This window comes from Petromyzon marinus, chromosome 66 (assembly GCF_048934315.1).
Source record: "Petromyzon marinus isolate PM22_M1 ecotype Great Lakes invasive population chromosome 66, UKy_Petmar_22M1.pri1.0, whole genome shotgun sequence".
In the NCBI taxonomy this organism is placed as follows: Eukaryota; Metazoa; Chordata; class Hyperoartia; order Petromyzontiformes; family Petromyzontidae; genus Petromyzon; species Petromyzon marinus.
The window spans coordinates 6,842,456-6,860,950 of record NC_133732.1 but is presented as its reverse complement, the minus strand read 5'-3'; the positions used below and the strand labels follow the sequence as shown (position 1 = coordinate 6,860,950).

The following is an 18,495-nucleotide window of genomic DNA, read 5'->3' as shown; positions in this document are numbered from 1 at the left end:
GCCTCCAACATATACAGCTCTACATGATATTCATTTACGTTTGTAAAGTGGAGCATATTCTTTGGGTCTTACGGTAAAGTCACATAGATAGGTTGAAAGAAAATAACAAACTACGACGTTTCATTCGCAACACAAGGACTTTTGCTGATGACGACCACTTGTGTTGCGATCGAAACGTCGTAGTTTTTTTGTTATTTTCTTTGAACCTATCTACGTGACTTTACCGAAAGACCCAAAGAATATGATTTCCTGCAGTCACGAAAGCTTTAAGTCAAACGTGGAGCATTTCATCCATATGTAGAGTGATGCGTTGACTAGCGGCCGTAGGGGTAATTGCGTGTGTGTAAACAGGATGGGCAGACGGTAAGACAGATATACGGGAACGACCAGAGGGGGAGATAACTGGGCCAAGGGTCAGCAAGGGGAACCATCTGGGGACTCCCGGAACCCGCTGGAGAGTTCGAGAAAGGGGGCGTGGCCGGGGCGGAGCCACGAAGCATAATAGGGAATCGGGATTGTCTTCGTCGTCGCTGTCTTCGTCGTTGCTGTCATCTTTGCCACCGCTGCGTCGAGCGTCGCTCGCAAGTAGTCAGCCAGCTATCTAGGGGTCGGCATCGTTGTCGCTAGACAGGCAGCGTTATATAAGTGCTACCGAGTTGTGAGTGTGAGAAATAAAAGGAGTTCCTACAGTCGTTGTCTCTGGAGTCGTTACATTACACATAGATCCCACCAATGTGTGCCGTGGAGAGCCAGAAAATAAACACAACCTGCAGGGTAAACGGCCAGCAACTGGGGGGTAAAGGCCAGTTTTAAGAGGCAAGTTTTAAAGACAGACTTAGATATAGATAACGACTGATTGTCTTATTCGGAAAAGCAAAGTGTTGTTCCACAGTCTTGGAGCTGCAGGGTGCTGCAGATCACCCCAAAGTGAGCAGAGATGCATCGTATTTGTGTGAACAAAGCAGATAACGTCTGCTATGCTTGTGGTGAAGTGACTTTTGCATCACAAAAGCGCAGAATAACCACTATGGTTAAGAAAGCCTATCACATTTATTTTGGCTGCAAAATTTGAGATCAGGACAAGATTCGGGCCCCACACATAGAGTACAACGCCTGTGCAAAAAAGTCTTCGCCAGTGGTTGAACAGGAATTCTATGCCTTTTGCAGTGCTAATGATTTGGAGAGAGCCAATAGATCATATTAGCAATTGGTACTTCTGCATGGCGCCTCCAGTTGGGAAAGGTGTGTCTAAGAAAAAAAAGTGGACTGTGCATTATCCAAACATTCCATCAGCTATGCGCCCAGTACCCCACGGAGAAGGACTTCCTGGTTCCTGATGCACTAGAATCACTCACTTAAGTCAGACGAGGAAGAGGATGAAACTTCTGATCCTAAACCTTTAAGGTCACATGACCTAGATTTTCTCCCATCACCCTCCTCTGAACCACACCTCATAACACAAGGTGAGCTGAATGACTTTGTAGGGGATTTGGAACTACCCACGAGTAAGGCAGAGCTGTTGGGCTCCAGACTCCAGCAGTGGAATCTCCTTGCAGGTGATGTTAGGGTTTCCATGTTTCGTGACCGTAAAAAGGATCTTGTCCCGTTCTTCTTCATGGAAGGTGATCTTGTAGCCTGCAACAACATCGATGGTGTGATGGAAGCCCTCAACATCGTTCATGATCCAGATGAGTGGAGACTGTTCATTGATTAATCGAAGATGAGACTTGAAGCTATTTTGCTGCATAATGGCAATGTTTTGCCATCAATTCCAGTTGGTCATGCAGTCCATATGAAAGAAACCTGTGACAACATGAAACAACTTTTGAGGTGCATAAACTATGACCAACATCAGTGGAAGCATTGTGGTGATTTGAAGGTTGTTGCTCTATTGCTTGATCTGCAGACTGGATACACAAAGTACTGCTGTTTTCTCTGCGAATGGGACAGTCATCCGAGAGATTCTCACTACATCAAAATAGATTGGCCACTCCGACAGTCATTGGAGCCTGGGAGGAAAAGTGTTCAGCATCCACCACTTGTTGAATCAAGGAAGATTTTGTTACCACCCTTACACATCAAGCTGGATCTGATAAAGAACTTTGTCAAAGCCATGGACAAAAAACAAGCAGATTTCAAGTACCTCCGTGGAAAATTTCCAATGTTAAGTGAAGCTAAGATAAAGGAAGGTGTCTTTGTTGGTCCTCAGATTCGTGAACGTCTTGACTTGTTATCATGTAAAGCAACCATAATCTCTACCATCTACACAATATACGTAGACGGAAAATGTAAAAACTTTAATATATTGGGAACAGTAGCCAATTAATTGTTTTGTCATATTTGAATTCAGCACGTCAAAATACATAATAAACAGTACATTTCAGCTCTGAAGCAGACGGCGTCTAAAAAAATCGATCTCCCGGTCTCCAGAGTGACAATACAAGCCACCGCAATGGCCCTGTGCAGAGCCAAATAATGCGCCAGATAGGCGATGGGACAATAATCCTTCAAGTGATCATTGAGGGACTCTCCCAGGCGAAGTGTTTGGCAATCATAATGAGCATCCATAGCTTTGATGTCCTGATGCTCCAAGAAACCCACGTCTTGGATGCCAGTCGCTACCACATCCACGGATACAATCTCACGACGAGCCACTACCACCCATTATGTCTTGGCCACGTACGTGAAAAACACCATCGCTGAGTCTCTAAGCCTTTCCACCAACTGAAAAAGAAGCCACCTACACCAGCACCATCAAGATAGGGGAGCTGCACATTAAAGGAGTACAAAGCCCCAAATTCAAAAATGGCCAAGGCGGTGGTAACATTGACGTACTGGGTAATGTAAATGTATTGATATTTACACTTTTAAATATCCAGTAAACCCTCGCAATGCGCGAGTTCTGGATTCAGGCGTTTTAGCATATTCTCGAGTTACTAAATGCAAACTAATTTCTAATTCGCGACCCGCTGGGACAGTTTGCGAGAGTTGTAACGTGTCGTGCTTGTAGACCACCGATACCGTGGGAGGTGCGCGCACAATTTCGACAACTGCCTGCTGCGAAGATTGGGTACGTCGCCTCGGCTCCCTGCTTTGTCCTCGTGATAACAAACTGTGCTGCGTTGTTATCACACACCTGCATCTCCAGTGGAGTCATCCTCCTGAATTCCTCGCCATCACCACCACCACCTCCATCGTCGTCAAATTATCATCAAATGTCATTAAAGAAAACGCATTGTTTCGTATAATGTATTCATGTTTGATTGCAGCAGTTGTTATTAAACGTTTAATATTGCACCCCTATGTACTGGTGTAATAAAGCACTTCCACGACTGTAGACTTGTCTTTTATTTAACAATGACTACACAGCTCCGCTCTCTTCCCGGATGGTTTCGCTTTCTCTCTTCTTGCCGCAACGCGCGCACTCCCTTGTCCACCGTTGCGGTGCGTCTGTCTCTCTTCGCACTCGCCGCTGGCTGGCGGCACGCTGGGAGGAGAGAGGGCTTCGCTGGCAGAGCCCGCCACGTGGCCGGTGGCGAGACGAGGTAGGCGATGATGCAGTCCGGACTCCAGGCTTCCCAAACCGACCCCGAGTCCTCTCACTGCCTCTCCTTATACTGCTCTCGGCGGAGCTAGGCTCCGCCTCTAGCCACGCCCCTCGTGGAACCTTTTCGATGCTTCCCGTACCTACCCACGATCTCCGCCCGTTACCTTTGGCCCAGATGGAACCCTTCCCTATGATTGGATATGAGTAACCCAGCAGTGACTATGCAGCCCTTCGTCTGCCTTAGGTGGTGCTCTCTCATTACACTAGGAACGTGACCCTCATTTTTGCATTCACAAATTCTGCATTCGCGCGCGTTTTCAAGAGCGTAAACCCCTCGTGAGTAGAGAGGGGTTGACTGATATATGTTCATCATTATTAAAGGTAATTTAACACAATAATACAACACATATATGTATTAATATATGGACAGTTTATATGTTTAAACGCAATCATGTGCATGCCCCCTAACGCTATTTTTCTCATAAGCGTTCGGTATTTTAATATTCACGGATTTTAATTTTATTGTATTTCAACATGAGTCCGGTTCAGAGCACAAACCGCGATGTGGGGAGGGAGGGGTGGCACAGAAACTCCATGGACAGAAATCACAAAACTCTCCATGCTCCTGGGTTTTGAGGAAGGGGAGAAATTGGGCTCACTACCCCACCTGGGTGTGGACCGCGAGAAGCTACGTATAGTAGACTCTCGATTATCCGCTCTAATGACGGGGAGGACGGTCGCGGATAATTCAAAATTGTGGATAATCCAAAACTATAAAGTTTCCGCGGATCTCTATGCTAAACACTGCTAATCTAGGGATCAATTATGTTTAAGTTTCTCTGTCATCGCAAAGTTTAGTAAATTAAAACTCGCAAAATAAATGATCGGATAAATAACTCCAAATTAAGCGCAACTGACCATTATGATTGCTACTCTTTCGATTTATAATTAATACTAACGATCGATCGATGCGCATGTTCACTGATAACACTTTCCTGCTCCTGCGCAGAAGACTCGGTCCACTAAGCTGATAGCAGAGCCACAGACAATCAAAAGCAATCAAACTCCACCTACTGTTATAAATATATGCAACTATCTTCTTGGTTCTTTCGGTAAAGTATCGTAGAATGGAGATAAAATAAAACAATATAATTAAATAAAAATTCTCACCTTTTGGTCACAACACAAGTAGCCTTCTTCAGGTGAAGAAACAGGACTGTCCAGAAGACAGCGCTAGAGTGAGCACTGCCAAGCAAGGGCCGCGTCTTTTAAGCTGTGTGGACGGAATTAACATATGAATTGGCATGTTACCCAACCCCACCTCCAGAGGCGATGAGAGGGGGGCGCCCGAGGGCCAAAGGGGAAAGCCGAACAGCCAAGGTGCGCTGCTATGTCCTATGCTATAAACTGGACTGCTATGCAATACAATATTATGCCTTCCAATCTAAACTACATGGTATAATATATCCATAGAAAAAATCCACCTTTGAATTATACAATGCATTACTGTACACTACCCTATACTTTAGACTATAAAATATTAGACTTGTAATATTACACTGTCTTATTCTGTCAACCCTAATGTATGACACACTGCTGTATATTCACTATACAATTATACTATATATTTCCTTATGAATTATGTTAAACATTACGATGCTGTACTATTTATTATTATACTACATGCTATAAACCATACCATTGACCGTGGTGTGAAAGATATCAAGAGGCAGTGCCAGCGAATGGACTGCGGTCTGAAGGTCAGCGTAAAATACAATCAATTAAGAACTGAAATGGTTTAACATCTTTCCAATGGTTACTAAGCCAGAATCCATCTTCTCGGTGGAAATTGTCTGTGTTTGTATATGTGGATGGTCTCATGAACGAATCTCTCATGGTAGCCGGATGGCTTGCAAAGAACATCCGTCTTGGAGAAGTCACTGTCATGTGAGCCCACTGAATTATAACAGTGATCTGTCACGGCTGAGGAGTTAGTCCTACCGTGTTTCAAGTCTGCTTTATGTTCGCAGATGCGGTCCGAAAAATGTCGTTTGGTTTCTCCAATGTAGCTGCTACCACAGAGGCAACTTAGTTTGTAAATGCCCGGGTACTGTATATCTGGAACCACATCTTTTACAGACGGAACCAGATCATGGATTTTATGTAGTTGAATCGGACCTGGATCTTGTGTTTATTCAGGATTTTGGAGATATTTTTTGTGACCCCAGCACTGTATGGTAAGGTGATGGTTTTGAATGGCTCAAGAGAAACCTTCTTCGTGACTGGAGTGATGGCTTTGCGGATTGTGTAGTCGGAGTAACCATTAGCCTTGAGAGCTTGGTGTACGTGTTTGAGTTCACTGGCAATGTGATCCTGGTCGGAAATGCATTGGGCTCTATGGTATAGAGTCTTGATGAGGGAGTTCTTCTGGGATGGATTGTGGTGGGAATCCGGTTTAAAGTAATTATCCGTATGGGTAGCTTTCCTGTAGACAGAGTGGCTCATTGAACCATCAGGTCTCCTTTTAATTAGACATCCAAAAAGGGTAGCTTGCCATCTTTTTCCACCTCCATGGTAAATCTGATGGCTGGGTGTATGGAATTGATGTGGTCGAGGAATTGGTCTAGAGCAGGCTGGCCATGTGGCCAGACGACAAGTGTGTCATCCACGTCCCTCTTCCATACGGTCGGGCGTAGAGTGGCAGTCTGGATGGCGTCAGTCTCAAATTTCTCCATGACAATGTTGGCTACAACCGGAGATAGGGGGGAGCCCATTGGGGTGCCCTCAGTTTGTTTGTAGAAAGTTCCATTCGAGGTGAAGTATGTGTTGGTTAAGCAGTGTCTCACCAGGGGGGGGGGGGGTACATCAGTATGCTGTCCTTGATGAACCAAGTCTTCAATGATTGCGATGGTGTCAGGTACCGGAACTTTGGTGAATAAGGAAACCACATCAAAACTGACAAGCAGGTCGTCCGCAACTACTCTACTATAGTGGCGATCACGTAGATTTCGGATAAACCGGAGCAAATGTTTTTTTGGCTTAAGCACGTGACTTATAATAAACATTTCCTAAATTAAAAAAGTGTATAACCGTTTTTATGATTAATTTGGGTTTCCGGGAAAATCCATGAGTTATTCATTTGTCTAAATCTCAGGTGCGCAGGTAATCAGCATATCGGATAAACCGCACGCGGATGATCGAGAGTCTCCTGTACGTACGCCATTTTTTTCTAAAGACATCTACCACACAAACGGAGGGAAACCTGTTTAGTGGGTTAAATTCAGGCACACACTAGAACTTAGGAGGCAACACTATCTATTAGATAACATAACAATGAACACTTAACATAACGACTTAAGGTGATAGCCACCTTCCTAACTTAACTTACTGGACCAGGACACCCATTCATCCCAGACTTGACTCAGCAGACCAGCACAGCTCTCCATCAACACGCCGCTTATATCCAATCCTGCGCGAAATGGCGGCTGCATGTGCGAACCGCATCTTCGCGGTTTCCCGCACTCACGCGAAATGGCGGCCGCATGTGCGAACAGCTTTTCCGCGGTTTTCCCACGCTCGCATCTCAGCAGCCCTCCCTTGGGGACCTGTTGTATGTCGGGTCTTTAAAAAATTAATAAAAATGAAATAAAAATGTGAAAATGGGTAATTATCTGACATTATGCAAATTTGTGTAATTATGCACACAATGTATGCTAAATATTGAGGTGTAATTGTACTAAATTATGCAAGTGTATGTTATGCTGATGTATGCAATTATGATAATTAGGCTCTGCCTCGTTGTCTAGGGTCGTATTATCAATCGGGATAACATACTGATTTGTCTTAGGGTGTTTTATGTCAGGTCTCAAGATTCAAATCTCCCCGCTGGATACAGTTCTTATTATTAAGAGTATTACGCATGAACTTAGGAAGGCACCACTCAGACATTTCGGTGTTAAGCAACTTTAATGTCTAAATACAAAAAAAAACATAACACTCTAATATTCGAACTCTTATGCTTGAAATTGTCACAGTACTCCTGGAGATGTTCTCCTCATTGATCCATATATTGAATCCTCAATGATTACATTTGTTAAACTGAGTAACAAAGCAATCGATGAATTCCTCAGAGTAAAGCTAGCATATACGGCGATAGGAAAAAGTCCTTAAAAATTAATGTAACAATATTCATACGAACAGCAATAAAGAAACATGTCCCGAAAGCAAAAGTAGACCTCAATGAATTCATTGGTAAGATTATGCAATTAACGAAATGTCTTGGCACAAGGTGTGTGGCAGTGTGCCTACTTGTCATACAAATGCTTATCAATTGGTTAAGGCTTCAATAAATTCACGGGCAAGATTCTGTGATCAAAATAAAGATTTCAACACAATAGTGTCCCTGTGAGTGTGTAGATTCGTAACATAGGTTTCTAAATGTTTAATTTCATCAATTAATTCATTGGTACAGTTATGCAATTAACAAAAAGAATGACTAAAATACTTCTAAACGACCATATCCACGTAACTCAATGGGCAGCAATGCTTTTCATGATCAGCTAATAGATGATGCACCACCTTAACATGGCCACCCTTTTTGAAACACAGATAACTTTGGAGTACTCTTATTAGTCCCGATATGTGCGTTATGTGTGTGTGGGTGGATTCTCTCTTGTTCAACTCTTTGCGTGAAGCAGACGCCGGGCAGTGCATTGTGAGTGAGTGTGGGCCTGTCACACACACAGCTTCCTCGCTCTCTCTCGCTTGATGGTAGCTGCAGGCTCCTTTCACTGCTGGATGAGCCGAGTCGGCACGACGCTTGTCTTTGAAGGTGCTCGATCGCGCTCGCCGCTCGTCTGCTGGCAGCTGACACCCTTGCTCGGTGGAGCTGGCTGCGCACTCTCTCCTGCTCCGTGCTCTCTGGCGGTGCACGATTGCGCTTGCAGCTGGTCCTCTGCGATGCTGGCTTGGTCGATGCTTGGCACTTTCCGCCCTTTCTCCAGGTTGATTGCTTGTCGCTGCTCATCACTCTTTCTCTCTCCTTGATCGGGCAGCTGCCGGGTGGGAGCTGCACTCAATGTAGAATTAAACTTTTAGCAATGCTTCATCTGTCAGCGCCGAACTCATACTCGGTGACACATCGCTACTCGGCAAGCCTCGCCATCCTTGGTCGATTGCAGGGCCCACTCCGGATATTACCGCTTGCTGTACTCAACTCTTTGCGTTGACTTCGTAGACTCGTGGCTTCTGTCGATGCAGCGCTCTATGGATGTGCCTGTCACGGGGCTGGTTTCCGGAGCCTACTGCTTGCAGTACTGCTTGCTTGGTCGATGCTTGGCGCTTTCCGCCATTCCTCGAGGTTGATTGCTTGCCGTTGCTCGTCACTCTTTCTCTCGGGCTGCAGCTGCTGGTGGGAGCTGGCATTCAATGTAGAATAACTTTGAGCAATACTTCGTCTATCAGCGCCGAATCCTTGGTCGAGTGCAGGGTCCAGCCCCAGAGCTTGCCGCTTTCAGTATTGAAATGTGTGTTGTGTCTCTGTTTTTATCTGAAATTCCTTCCCCTCGCTCTCCTTCTCACAAAGGCTTGGAATTCCTTTGATGTCGCTCTTTGCTGTGGGTTGATTACCTGTCCGGTGTACGTGTATGTTCCGATTTATTGGAGTGATAAGTTGTTTCATCAAGGACTTTCTTCTTTCATGGTCGGGTGTTACATTTTTGTTTCTCTCAAAGAGGGGCAGTCTCTCCCTTTGTGATGTTATTGCTATCACGTGCTTCTGGAAGACAAAGGCGGTTGGGAGGCTCTCCCTCTATGGAATACATTTTATCTTGGTCATGTGTGATTGACCTATTTCGCCTTCTATCTCTTCTGGATGACCCTCGATTTACTACTTCATAATTATTATTTGGTTTATTTTTCCAAGATTTGTGATTTATCAACGTTATTACCCCGTATGTTCGTAGGGTTTTATTAACCTTTGTTCCCCTTCTGTATCCAGGGATCTGTGCTGTTATACTCGAGTTATATTTTGATGTCCTGAAGTTGGAGATGTAACTAAGTTTTCACTTAAGCTTTGACTGCAGGAATTCATACTTTGGTTCTTTTGGTAAAGTCACATTGATAGCAAGATACAATAAGAAACAATGTGAGGTGAATTAGAGTAAAATAGAGTAAGTGATCATTCAAGGCCACCAATGTGACAGCAGTCTGGTTTTTAATCTGGGTGAGTGTGTTGGCAGACTATGATTTCGACTTATTCTTGTCGCTAAGTTTCGAACAGTTACCATGAATTAAAAGAAACGAGAAAAAATAATTACAAAATTGTCTGTTCGCTTTTGAGGCGGCCTTTGAAGCGATGTAGAGATTCCCCAGACTCTCATTACCTTTTATGGCTATTTCCTGGCCTAGTCCTGAATGTGAAAGGCAGCTGCTGTTTGAGGGGAGGGGGTTCGCATCACCCCCTTTTGCCCCAAGCGACACCGCGATTGATGATTACTTTAAAACATATATATTGGCAGAATTATTCTTAATATAAATTTTGGAAAAAGGCCTATATATATACACACCAGACCAAAACGGACGTCATGTCACATGTTCGCACCCCCCGCCTTTCGGACGCGTCGCCGCAGCCCGTCGCACGCATCGGCCTTATCGGGGGAAATTTAAACCAGTCTCTCTCCAGGACTCGCATTGCAGCAATCAGCTGTACCAACCGAGCTGAGAGGACACACCAACCCCTCTCTCCAAGCCTCACAATGCAGCATTTAAGCTGTACCAACCGAGCTGAGAAGACACAACGCTCACACGCTCCAACTCGCAATGCAGCACCTGGCTGCACGTAATCGAGCGGAGAGAGCGACGCAATTTGGCAGCAATCTACAGCCCCACGCACCCTTGATCTACATAGAACCCAAAGGCCACCCTCGCACAAAAAAATAGTTTTTTCGTTTGTCGAGCAACAACAGACAGGAACCCACCAGCGAGTTCGATTCACATCGGTCCTGTCAATAAAAAAAATCCCTTACGACATCAGCCACGGGATTTCCACGGGTCTCAACACCAAACTCAGAGCAAAACACCATAAGCTCCCCGAGCCTCTGGTTCACTGTGTCAGACGCGCCTCGGAGCGTCTCAATCTCCGGCCGTCAGGTCAATCCGTCTGCCACAGCAGCACGGGACCACCTACTCCTCGAGCCATGTGAGAATACAGCCCACTAGGCTAGACACGCCACGGAGCGTCTCGCCTCCGGGCTGCCAGGTCAAGCCGTCAGCCCACAGCATGACGGGACCACGACTCTCGCGTTAAACATGCAATACTCACAAGGCCATTCTGGTCAGGATCTGCGCCCCAAGATAGGCGACAGCCAGCAACTCCAAATCACTGGCAGCATGTCACCATCTCAATTCAAAGGCTCCATACCAATGGACGGCAGAGCGACAAACCAAGCAGCCATCCCACACACACAATCGCAATTTCACACCATCACAACACATACAACTTTGAATTAGGATCCCCTAATTAAATCGATCCAATGCCGAACAGGCACGCACAACCTGCAACGATCCCGAATTTCTAAAAGGGTCACAACAATGCACCTCACAACCCGTATCCGCACAGAGAGGGACTGTTCATGCAGTACGTGCAGTCCGCCTCCTGCACACACGAGCAACAAAGCTCCATACGGTCCGTAGATTGGCAACGATCATGATCAAAGTTTCCCCACAGTCACACATTGACAACCGCGACTCCGCAACAACAACAACAAAAACTATGTAACAACGCGAATCATTAACACGGCAACCCACGGGATATTAACGGAGCTCAGGACACCCATATAACCGAATTAATCATTAACTGCCTCCTAAAGATAAACTATCCCGACGCCGTAATTAACAACCAATGTTATAACGCAGACAACCCGCACGGACGCCACATCCATCCGCCAAACACACAACTTGACTAACACGCTCCGCAACCCAGCGAGTACAAGAAAAATGAAACATGCAATCACAACCCGGCGCACGCAAAGATGGGTGAAGTGACAAGGCCCGGGTTTATGTCATGTCACGTCTCGCTTGGGAGGCTGTGAGGAGCGGAAGACAGCAGGGTGGAGTCTTGAACACCGCGAAGGATCTTGGATGGTGAGCGCGGCATCCCTCTTGCGAACCGATCCGGCCTCCCGCACTTAAAACAGAAGACGGGGGCGCCACCAAGATGGCCGAAGATCTCCCTCCACAGGTGTAGAAAATGGCGGGAACAGCATTTTGGCGGGAACAGCATTTTGGCGGGAAACTGCATCCCGACCGCCCGCCAAAATGGCGGCCGCGCACGCGTGCTGCACGCGCGAATTTCCCACCCAGGCACCAGCAGCAGCAGCGGCGGCGGCGTCCTCTCCCCATAGCTCCGGCGCTCTCTCTTTCGATGGTGGCGAAGCCGCGGCGTGATCTTCGTCCCGCCGCCCCGCCTGCAGCCCCATCTCTCTCCTTCACCGGGGCTGCAGACCCCAGGGCTGCTCTGGAGGATGATCTTCCCGCCGTCCCCGTCGTGTGAAGGCATCCAGGTAAGTCGTTGTCTTCATGCGCATTTTATACTAAATTAGGATAACACCTAGCAATTAATTTCCGCAACTTCTGACACCCAATGTAGTGGGTTAAATTCAGGCGCACACTGGAACTTGGGAGGCAACACTATTTATTAGGTAACATAACAATTAACACTTAACATAACGACTTAAGGTGATAGCCACCTTCCTAACTTAACTAACACACGAGGATATTGCATTACTGGACCAGGACAGCCCAACATGCTGCCTGGTCCACTAGCAGAGACCGGAGAGCTTCATCCCAGACTTGACACAGCAGAACAGCCTCGCTTTCCATCCACACACCATTTATATCCACTCCGGCGTGGCCGGCCCCGCCCCAGGCCACGCCCCCCTTCCCAGGCCACGCCCCCCTTCCCGATCCTTCAGGAAGGCCCGAACCCCAACCCCGCGACTTCCCTGGGACCCCTGGCCCCCCTTTATCCGGTCACGCGTCCTGTTGGGTTCATGCAGAGTGTCACGGCCTGACACGACCCCGTGACACCTGCCTACAGCCCCCATACCGGCCCAATACAGTAGTGTCGTTCTACAACACTACACCTGTAAAGGGATTTTCCTACAACTTTACGGTCTTACAATATTAACATATATTACCTCAATAAAGCTACATTAGTCTCCTTTATATGAATAGATTAATGGCTTTGATCAACTTACCAGCCTAAAAAAGAACATCTCATTTGAAAACTAATTTCTGGATTAAAAACTAATTTTCTAGATTGAAAACTCATTTCAATAGAACTGCTGTTTGTGCTTAGTTTGTTGTCCTTCCCCCGCACCTATGATTAGTGAGGCTGCCTGTGTATGGTGCCAAAGAAGCTGAACATACATTAATTTAAACTAAGGACAAAAAAAATCTTGACTTAAAGATTTCGTGACTGCAGGAATTCATATTCTTGGGTATTTCGGTCAATTCACGTAGATAGGTTCAAAGAAAATAACAAAAAAATAACAAAAAACTACGACGTTTCGATCGCAACAAAAGCGATCGTCTTCACTTCTCCGCTTGTGTTGCGATCGAAACGTCATAGTTTTTTGTTATTTTCTTTGAACATATCTACGTGACTTTACCGAAAGACCCAAGACTAAGACAAGTATTTAGGCATTTGAACGAAATAGAATTTTAAAAGCATTTAATGACACAAATGGTAAGATTCACGTTCATTTTTTGCATGCAGTTTAAAATGCAGTCACCGTATTGTAGTGACAGGTGATCTTCTTCCTAAGACACTGCCTAAGTTGTTTATCTCGTATTCCATAAATTAAGGGAACAACAAACCTTGAGCTATAATAAAGAAATAAATAATTACTTAACCGTAATATTGTTATCACGTTACGATCTGTTGTGATTATAGCAAAAAGGAATTCAAAAAATCTGTTACCAAGTGAACACAGATACAGAAACAACTGCAGGCCATGTAATATCACAGTTTGCTTGGCTCGTTTCGCCTTAGATGCATCATCGGACGCCTTTCTAGCTGCCATCATTATATTGAAGTAGGTGAAGATCAGCGCAATGATGCAGACTGTGAAAATAACGACGTTTGGGAATTCTCTGAGCACCGTGATTGCCATGGGGTTGGGCATCAGGCTGTCGGTGAGATACGAAGAACAAGTCCGAATATTGTTCACGGTCACGCCACTTGTGAAGACCAGAATGCCGCACGCCAGCGGGAACACTGAAGCGACGGACCAAATTATGGCCAAGAACTTAAGCGTTTTGCGGTGGCTGAAGCAGCGGGGGTGATGGAAGGGGTGGCAAATGGCCACATATCGCTCCACGGACATGAGCGTGACGCACAGAACCCCGCTCTGGTTCAGAATTGTGCTGACCATGGTGTTCACGCTGCACGACGTCAAACTTAAATTTGTTTGTAGCCAAATTGACGTCGAGATGACGGTGGAGTAAAGCAGGAAGAAGGTGTCGCACGCGAGTAGATTGGCGAAGAGAATGTAGCGCGAGTTCTCCCTTAGCTTCACTTCGGTGAAAATCGTGATGGTGATAGAGAGAAATAAACACAGAGAAGGGGCCGTCATGAAGAGGTTGACAATCTGGAAGATGGTGTAAAACATTTGAGAGACCACGGCACTGCTGTTTATCGTCACGGTGAGATTCACTGTCACGTTGTTAATTTGCGTCATGACTTTCGGAATTCGGCACTTTTGTAGACACTTAAATGTAATCCATCATGAATGTATGGTATATTAATGCTATCGGGTTTATTGCGACCTTATAATATGGAAGAGAAGTGAATTAGATAACCATAGTATAACATGTCTTGAAGGCTTGTATTATAAAGAGAGACAGTTGTGCCAACAATTCTTACAGAGGCCTCATCCGTCAAAGGTCAAGGCTCATTTAGTGGGATGATCGGGCTTTTGTCACTGTGCAGCTCCCCAGCTTTGGAACAGCGCTTTGCCCTTTCTAATAAGACAATCAGAATCTTTAGATATATTTGTCCATCTTTAAAAGTCACCTTTGTAAACTGGTCTTTATCCGCTATTTTCTGGCCGTTTACCCTGGTTCTGAGCGAGTGGGTGAGTAGATGGGGTTAGTGAGCGGGTGAGTGAGTGAGTGGTTGAGTGAGTGGGTAAACTCGCTATTATTCCCCGCCTAGTTCTGACCGTGTAGCCTGCAGGTTTTGTTTATCTCCCGGCGCGCATTTGTGGGATTTGTAGATGAAATGCGTCACTTAACAAACGCCAATTATTTTTACTTCATTCACGAAAGTATGCTGTTGCATTGCCAGGTAATAACCACAAAATCCACAATCTGTAAATAACGCTGTCAATAAGATTGCATTAGAAGGAACACAACATTTCCCAAACTTCTCTACAATGTAATTGGCCTGCCAGTTTTGTTAACAGGGCGATTATAGACACATTTACAATCGATGCATATCATGGGCTCAGTACTTGAAACGGGATGAATTTTGTTATGTAGTCGTTATTGCCGCAAGCCTGGCATGCCCGAATCTTTGTTACTGAAGTTTATAGGGCAAATGAATTCTTCTAAACACAATGTGTTACATTCCTCTTCAGGTCGTGGTCACACAGCGCCGGCTGTTATTTACTTTGCACAATTGATCTGCCCTGTGGGGAACAAAGATAGAGAAGAGAGCAGTCATAATTACATTACATATGTATTAAGACAGTTTTATATGTATAGTCCGATGATGATACAGTGTTCCTTCGGTTCATGATTTTAATTGGTTCCACGAAAACTACCGTTAATTAAAATTATCGTTAATTGAATATAGGAAATACGTGTTAAATGGTTCAATTGTTCCGAGACGATCGGAAGTTGACCTTTTTTACCTCAAAAAACATAGTTTATAATATTTAACCACGCAATTGTAATAAATGGACGTTCCAAGAACATATGAAATCATTAATACGAGTATAAACATGGATAAATAATGAATAGAGCATGAAAAGGTGCAAAATAGAGCATAAAATAAAAATGATTACCTTAGGCTAAGAGAATGGATGGCTTGAGGGGTCACTGATTGGCTTAGGGCTACTCAGTGCACTTAGGAGCACTCCAATTGGCTTAGGCTGGGGCCGAGTGGAGGCGGCGCACGCTGTGGATTGTGGGTGGCGAGCGGCTGATTGGGATTCCCGCTCACGGCCACCGTCAGTGGCTCGCAAAAGCTTCTGAAGCGGCGGCTCGCTGGGCCTCCTCTACGTCGACTCAGCCTGAAGGCGGCAGGGCTGGAACTCAGTCAAAGAGGGACCTGGGCTGTGGGCTCGTTGGCGCCGATGATAGCAGCCTCGGCAGGTTGGTGCGCCCTGTTTTGTCCGGTTTTGTGTTGTTTTGCTTGATCACCTGTGCTGGTGAGAGAGGCCTGCTTTTCAGCACACCCGTGCTGGTGAGAGAGGCCTGTTGTTCAGCACACCCGTGCTGGTGAGAGAGGCCTGCTGTTCAGCACACCCGTGCTGGTGAGAGGGGCCTGCTGTTCAGCACACCCGTGCTGGTGAGTGGGGCCTGTTGTTCAGCACACCCGTGCTGGTGAGAGGGGCCTGCTGTTCAGCACACCCGTGCTGGTGAGAGAGGCCTGCTGTTCAGCACACTCGTGCTGGTGAGAGAGGCCTGCTGTTCAGCACACCCGTGTTGGTGAGAGGGGCCTGCTGTTCAGCACACCCGTGTTGGTGAGAGGGGCCTGCTGTTCAGCACACCCGTGCTGGTGAGAGAGGCCTGCTGTTCAGCACACCCGTGCTGGTGAGAAGATGGCGCCGATGATGGTAGCCTCAGCCGGTCGGTGTGTCCTGTTTTGTCTTGTTTTGTCTGTTAATTCAGTGTTTTGCCAAGATTTTCAGAGTTCCCTAACAAGAGACGACCTTTTAAACATCAGGGAAACAACTCCTGTGGATTTATTTCCCACTTTTCTGCTCCAGCGGCAGAATTAGTGAGCATTCTAGTCAAAGCCGCGCTAGGATTTGCTCAAGCAGCTAAACGCCGCCCAAGGGGTAAACGGTCGGGGGCGCTCGTACGGCTACGCAGACGCGGGATCCGAACAGTGCTTCCGAGCTTTTTCCTCTCCAACGTACGTTCACTGTGCAACAAAATGGACGAACTTCAGCTACTGATGGTGGAGACTTTCTTTCATCTTCTGTTTTGTGCTTCACGGAGACATGGCTGTGTGATTTGATTCCGGGCACTGCGCTACAACTGGCAGGATTCCATCTCGTAAGTTCGGATCGTGACATAGCACTCTCCAGCAAGACGAAAGGCGGTGGTATTTGTTTTTACATTAACAGTGGCTGGTGTGTAGATGTCACAGTGATTCTGCAACATTGTTCTCCGCTCCTTGAATCATTTTTTATACACTGTAAACCTTTCTACTCGCCTCGCGAGTTTGCGTCACTCATTTTGGTCGGAGTTTACTTGTCGCCGGGTCCTCAGGTTAAAGAGGCCCAATGCATGCTTGCCCACCAGATTCTGAGTGTGGAGCGAGCAAATCCAGATTCGCTGGTTATCGTACTTGGCGACTTTAACAAAGGTAATCTCAGCCACGAACTCCCCAAATACATACAATTCATTAAATGCCTTCCAGAGAAGGGAACACTCTGGATCACTGCTACACCACAGTCAGTAGAGCCTACCACGCCGTCCCCTGAGCAGCACTGGGACACTCTGACCATGCCATGGTCCACCTGATTCCTGCATACAGGCAAAAACTAAAGCTCTGTAAACCTGCTGTGAGGACATCTAAACAGTGGACCAGTGAGGCTGTGGACGATTTGCGGGCGTGCTTGGACTGTACTGACTGGGATATGTTCACGACTGCTACCGATAGTCTGGATGAACTCACAGAGGCTGTGACATCGTACATCAGCTTCTGTGAGGACTGCTGTATTCCAACACGTACCAGGGTGAACTTCAACAACAACAAGCCCTGGTTCTCAGCAAAGCTCAGAAGGTTGAGGTTGGAGAAGGAGGAAGCGTTTAGGAGTGGGGATAGAGACAGATTCAAGGAGTCGAAGAACAGGTTTAGCAAGGTGGTGAGAGAGGCTAAACGACTGTACTCTGAGCGACTAAAACACTAGTTCTCTGCTAACGACTCGGCTTCTGTCTGGAGAGGGCTCAGGCAAATCACCAACTACAAGCCCAGAGCCCCCCACACCACTAACGACTCCCGCCTGGCCAACGACCTGAACGAGTTCTACTGCAGATTTGAAAGACAATTGGACTGTCCTGAACTACCCCTTCCCACCCAAGAGGCCCTATCCCCCACCCCTACTACAGAGACGACTCTCTCCTTTCAGGAGGGAGAAGTCAATAGACTTTCCAAGAGGCAGAACCCACGCAAAGCAGCTGGGCCGGACTCTGTCTCTCCAGCCACCCTCAGGCACTGCGCTGACCAGCTGTCTCCGGTGTTCACATACATCTTTAACACCTCCCTGGAGACATGCCATGTACCAGCCTGTCTCAAGTCCTCTACCATCATCCCTGTGCCCAAAAAGCTAAGGCCAACAGGACTAAATTATTATAGACCCATCGCCCTTACCTCTGTGGTAATGAAGTATTTTGAGCGCCTGGTTCTGACCCTCTCCTGGACCCCTTTCAGTTTGCCTACAGAGCCAACAGGTCTGTGGACGACGCAGTTAACATGGCCCTCCACTTCACCCTACAGCATCTGGACTCCCCAGCATCCTATGCCAGGTTCCTTTTTGTGGACTTCAGCTCTGCCTTCAACACCATCATCCCTGCCCTGCTTCAGGACAAGCTCTTCCAGCTGAACGTGCCCGACTCCACCTGCAGGTGGATCACAGACTTCCTGCCTGACAGGAAGCAGTGCGTTAAGCTGGGAACACAAGTCTCTGACTCCAGGTCCATCAGCACCG

General features: G+C 46.5%; 1 protein-coding gene across 2 annotated transcripts in view; it reads right to left on the bottom strand.

The window, feature by feature from the left end:
* LOC116956631 (odorant receptor 131-2) overlaps window positions 1-18,495 on the bottom strand; it is a 37,676-nt gene that overhangs the window by 12,452 nt on the left and 6,729 nt on the right. Inside the window, exon 2 of one of the 2 annotated variants that reach the window (XM_076054620.1) lies at window positions 1,504-15,240. In XM_076054620.1, coding sequence (XP_075910735.1) covers window positions 13,327-14,289 — 963 coding nt within the window. In that variant the 5' untranslated portion in view covers window positions 14,290-15,240 and the 3' untranslated portion in view covers window positions 1,504-13,326. Of the gene's footprint in view, window positions 1-1,503; window positions 15,348-18,495 lie in introns of those variants that run through there. The other variant, XM_076054621.1, reaches the window with a different exon arrangement.